Genomic DNA, 5,447 nt, shown 5'->3' on the forward strand with positions numbered 1-5,447 from the left:
GTATATGTAAATATAATGTAAAATGATACATATTCACATATGACATATATAACTGCCCAGATGGTACAGAGAGTTCAAAAAGAACTCAATTGTATGTCACCAATTATGAATTCTTTTTGAACTCTCTGTGCTATCTGGGTGATATATTCATGACTAATAAATTCATACATGTATTTGTTATATTATCATATTATCATATTATTTGCAATAATCTGTACATACATGACAATATTGTCTTTCTTGAATGATCTAAAAATCTTAATTCAAAATTAATGTTCATAAATATTCAACTTTGCATCGCACAACTTCTTAAAATAGAACGTTTCCATTCTTGTAAAAAAAACATACCATTTAACATACCACAATGTTTTTCTTCAGTTCATAATCTTTTATCAATTGAATTAAACAGTACATCGCGGGAAAATCTGACTTCTTTTTCTAGTTTTTAATGCGATGGGAACGGATTCGTCTTTGCAATTTTACATCGTCGACAGACTACAGACTAAATCCTTGACACGTGCATTATTGTGCCGTTATTAAGCCACGGTAGATTCTGTAGTTGCTTGAAGGTAGACGGTTACTACGATGGCATTCGTTCACGCGGAATAGTAAAGTTAATGTATTAACGAAATAGTTGATCAAGCATTTAAATAAAAATATATAGCACTGCAAATTTACGGATAATTGTTCCGTTCTATGATATTGAATGCATAATTCTTACGATACTGATCGAATGTTGTGAACTGATTTCGAATTAACCTTTCGTTTGAATAAACGCGTAAAAACAAATTTCAGATAAAATTAAGCTGGTAAAAAATGAAATATAAAGTAATAATAAAAATCCGAGATAAAAAAATAAGATTTATGACAATAAGACAGAAAGAATCGTTTTATTGAGAACTTAGTGATTGAAAAAATACTTTTTTTATTACTTACCACTTAAGCATCATAAGGATTAAAATATTGATCGTTACGCGAGAGGAATACATAATTACGCAAATGCCAATAATCGTGCCAAAGTAGGACATTGCGAAACTAGCTTCGGGCCTCTATTAGCTTCGAGCAATACAAGATCCCCCTCCCTCTCGCCCCTCTCTCACAGAGAGTCCTTACTCATGGAAATATTCAGCAAGATCCGGATTAAGAGACATGAATATAAGAATGTATACAAATAAGAAAAATACTTCTCTACTTTAGATTACATTCATAATATACATATATGTATAGGTAATATAGTACACAAAAATTAACGTAAAAAATTTTTGTATAGTTTGTGAGATAATCATAGTATAAAAATGCTTTTAAAATCCCTTTAATAACCAGAACACACTTTCCAATTAAAAATAGTGTCCTTCATTTATTTAATCACTGATAATGTAAATATTAATTTTAAGGCAATTATAGAACTTACACATAAAACAATAAACATGAGAATATACATTCCAGTTGATATCATTTTATTAAACAAACATTCATTTTCTTATATTAATGTGTATAAAGTTATATTAATGTATAAAATACGAGTTTTCAAATAATTCAAATTTAATAATTATTAAATTTAACTATTTATGTACGAAATATTTGATCGCTCAGATTCCATCAAGTATTTTGAAGAAATATTCCACCTGGAAAGAGTAAACGTATATAAATTATTTTAAAAAGTGATGAATGTAACCAAAGTTTTAATTACCTCTAATATACCGTCTTCCGGTAAGTCGGAACAGTGTATAGCGTTCTGTACTTTCGTTTTCCCATACTTGGCTCTAAGCGTATTTGATCTGATTTGCCGTGCAATGTCCTGTACGTTAATAAGTATGTCACTAACGTGAGGCAAAGCAATTAAAGTAGTGTATACTTACCGGATCCATTGGACCGCATAAATTTCTGAAATCAGCGACGATGTTAGGGCTTTCGTCTTTACGGCTCACCTCCATAACGACACATGGACCAGATTGTAATTCCGTTACCATTGCCTGTAGCAAGTGTTTATAAAAATATATTTCCAGTTTCAGAAATAATTATTTGTAGAAACGAAACATGTAAAACAGAAACATGAAAACATACAGTATATTCAAGAAAAACGCCTTTATAAATTTCTAAAAATTCCTCGGAATTAATTGGATTAACATAAAATTTTTGTGCCGCCGTGATTATATAACCTGCTTTCTGAATGTCATCGATAATGGCACCTGTGTCATAAATATAAGATTGATGATTGAAAAGAATACATCAATATGAGATTTATTTATTAGAGGAATTTAAAATTCTAATTGCTTTTTTTTTATAAAAATGTGTATATACATTAGTATATTACAACAAGATATTAACAAGACGTTCAATTTACCAAGAAGCTTCTCTTGAACAGCATGTGGCTTGATAATGCAACAGGTGCAATTTTGAAGAGTTGCAGTGTTTTTTAGACTTCTATTTTTACTTTTTGAATCCGGAAAGAAGTATTGCAATTCCTGAAAATTAGACGTTATATCAAGATATATATACTCTTAAATTAAATATTGTACATTTGTTACCTGTGTTGCCGTTTCGGTATCTTTAGAACCATATACAGCATTGTATATCTCATCTTTTCCATAGCAAGCTCTTAACGAAGATGCTGCTGTTGAACGAGCATGTTCACTATCCTCTGGGCCTGCCAGTTCTTGCCACCTCATTATACCATTGCCTCCTAATATTTCTAAAGCAACGACAGGGCCAGAAATAAGATAATTTATAATAGACCTAAAAATAAACTTTCATAGCTACAGTATTCATTTTAAAAAATTAATGATTTACTCTTAAGACACTGTTAATAATTCAAAATTTAACTTACGTCTTATCGACTGCGTCTTTTACAAAACAACATTCTTCAATATCATTTGGAGTTAATCTTAACATTTTTATATTTGTGATATGAAAATCATAATCTATAATGGCTTTTAATATTTCACCCATTTTGTCAATAACATCTGGCTTCAAAAGTACAAAAACTCTAAAAAAGTAAAATTATCTCATTTGAATAGAAATTCTAAGTTACGAAGGAAATCATACATAAATTAAGTCATTTATTTACTTTTGCAGTTGTGTTTCTAATTTGGTTTTGGTACAGGAGTCTGCATAACCTGTAATTTTGATGCATCTTGAAAATATTGTTATCACGGCACCAACATAAAAATCCTTAGCCTTGATGCCTTCACATGTTGTTCTTCTTAGGAAAGTCTTTTTTGTCTTTAAGTCAAACTGAAAACAGTATAAGCAATATGTAGTGGTATGCCTTATTATATTGGAGGTATAAGATATTTCAACGGCAACTTGATTTTTTAAAATTATATCATAATCTTGCATAGTACATAAAGCCCTTTTAATTATTTTACTTATAAAAATATGTATTAAGAAAAAATTATTTAAAAAATGAATTTTATCAAATATTTTGGTATATTGTGTCATAAAATATATCATATCTTGAAATTAACTTTAAATATTGATTTTTAAATTATTTTACTTTAACACTTTTCTGCACAAAATAAGATAAATCAAAATAGAGTAATAAAGATGTTTAAAGTGCTTAAATTAGATAAAACATATATAAAGATTATTAACCTTGGAATGTTATTGCAAATAAATTTTTATTTTTTTTTAGATTAAAATAGTGTCACTTCATTAATGTGCAGTGTTTGGCTATTCTAACACTTTGCAGCTTACAAAACAGACATACAAAATTTTTTAAAATTACATAGGTAAGTTTCCATACAGAATAGTGTTAATATAAGAAAAATATGAGTGGCATTTCAGGGTTAATTTGCACAAACTTGCACATACCAATTCGACAGTATTATCAGATGGATAGTAATACAGATAAAATTTCTTCAGCATACAAGCGATTTGGTCATACCACTCGGCTTCAAATATGTATCTATCTCCGTAATCCATAGACATCTCGAAACTTACATACTTTGATGTAACTGTAACGTATTGTTATAACTGATAACAATAATTGATAATACGTGAGAAACTTCAAAAGTACATATGCAAAAATTAAATGAGCATAAATTCTTCACGTCGATTGTGAGAAAAATATCAAACTAAATGAAAATATTATTTATAATTTAATTCGGTTTGCACATGCAGTTGTCATGCCCGAATATTTTAATGATATCAAAAACAAAACAGTTTATAACAGAATGACAAAAAACAACTAATGTGACAGAAAAAAGCGTGAAAACGTCACAACGGTATACGAATCAGCTGTGATTTTATTTTCAAGCGCCTCTATGTTTATAAAATATAGGCACTGAACTACGTAGCCATGTCTACGAAATTTTTCAATGGATAATACAGTATGCTACAATTTTTTGATTGTGTTCCGTGCTATATCAATAAAAAAAAACACGATAATACAAACTTTTAAAGTTTAATTGAATTATTATTAATAGAAAACATTGGAATAAATGTGAAGCAAATAGATTTGTGTATCTATTTTGTAAAAAACATTAATATTTTAAATAGTTAAAATTAAACAATTAAGCTTTTTCAACAAACTTGATAAGCAATTAAGAAAATAAAGCAATCCACAGAAAACATTAATTCAGGCCTTTTAAAACTAATACAAAGTTTAAAAAAAATGTTTAATAAAAAGTCTTAATATCTATATATATAATATTAAATTTGTGATATACTTATTAATTAAAATCTATATAAATAAAAATGTAAAATGTTTGTTACTCATCTAAGATCTCCGTAAGTTATTCACCGATTGCTTTGAAATTTTGACACAACGTTGCATTCGTAACCGGGAGTGAGACAGGGAGAGACGGGGAGAGACGGGGAGAGACGGGGAGAGACCGAAAGAGACCGGAGAGAGAGAGAAACCGGGAGAGACGGGGAGAGACGAGAAGAGACCGGGAGAGACCGGGAGAGACGGGGAGAGACCGGGAGAGACGGGGAGAGACGGGAGAGAGACCGGAAGAGACGGGAGAGACGGGAGAAACGGAGAGACGGGAGAGACGGGAAGAGACGGAGAACGGGGGAGACGGAGAGACGGGAGAGAGGGAGCGGGGAGAGACGGGGAGAGACCGGAAGAGACCGGGAGAGACGGGGAGAGACAGGGAGAGACAGGGAGAGACGAGGAGAGATCGGGAGAGACGGGGAGAGACCAGGAGGGACGGGAAGAGACGGGAGAGACCGGGAGAGGCGAAGAATGTTTCTATTGTGTTTAAATTAAGATAATAAGAAAAATAAAGGTGGCTGTTATTTTATTGAAAAAAAGGAACTTATTTAAAACAGTCTTTTGAATGGATTTCTAAATCCATGGTAGCTTTTAGAAAAAAAAAGTTAGAAGTACGTGAATGAATGAATATTAGATTTATCAAAGATAGATAAATGCTTATTCAAAAATAAAATAAAAAGAGCAACAGTAAAGCAATTAAGGCTCTTGAAAGTTAAACAACGAAAGC

General features: G+C 30.9%; 1 protein-coding gene across 1 annotated transcript; it reads right to left on the bottom strand.

The window, feature by feature from the left end:
• Positions 1-1,460: 1,460 nt before the first annotated feature.
• Positions 1,461-4,265, bottom strand: LOC105829160 (nucleoside diphosphate kinase 7). The gene is made up of 9 exons (XM_012667830.3): positions 3,814-4,265; positions 3,068-3,234; positions 2,828-2,986; positions 2,529-2,736; positions 2,345-2,465; positions 2,065-2,189; positions 1,860-1,973; positions 1,691-1,798; positions 1,461-1,625 (listed from the first exon to the last, which is right to left on the bottom strand). The coding sequence occupies exons 1-9, from the start codon at positions 3,928-3,930 to the stop codon at positions 1,590-1,592; spliced, it is 1,155 nt and encodes a 384-aa protein (XP_012523284.1). The 5' UTR covers positions 3,931-4,265; the 3' UTR covers positions 1,461-1,589.
• Between the last annotated feature and the right edge of the window lie 1,182 nt (positions 4,266-5,447).

Source organism: Monomorium pharaonis, chromosome 5, assembly GCF_013373865.1.
Source record: "Monomorium pharaonis isolate MP-MQ-018 chromosome 5, ASM1337386v2, whole genome shotgun sequence".
In the NCBI taxonomy this organism is placed as follows: Eukaryota; Metazoa; Arthropoda; class Insecta; order Hymenoptera; family Formicidae; genus Monomorium; species Monomorium pharaonis.

What these genes read in the sequence shown, in the direction of transcription:
- LOC105829160 (XM_012667830.3), bottom strand. Translation starts at nt 3,930, where the DNA reads ATGTCTATGGATTACGGAGATAGATACATATTTGAAGCCGAGTGGTAT. An exon ending in TTAGAAACACAACTGCAAAA is followed by an intron (nt 2,987 to 3,067) that starts GTAAATAAATGA and finishes TTACTTTTTTAG; the next exon opens with AGTTTTTGTACTTTTGAAGC. An exon ending in ATACCGAAACGGCAACACAG is followed by an intron (nt 2,466 to 2,528) that starts GTAACAAATGTA and finishes TCTAATTTTCAG; the next exon opens with GAATTGCAATACTTCTTTCC.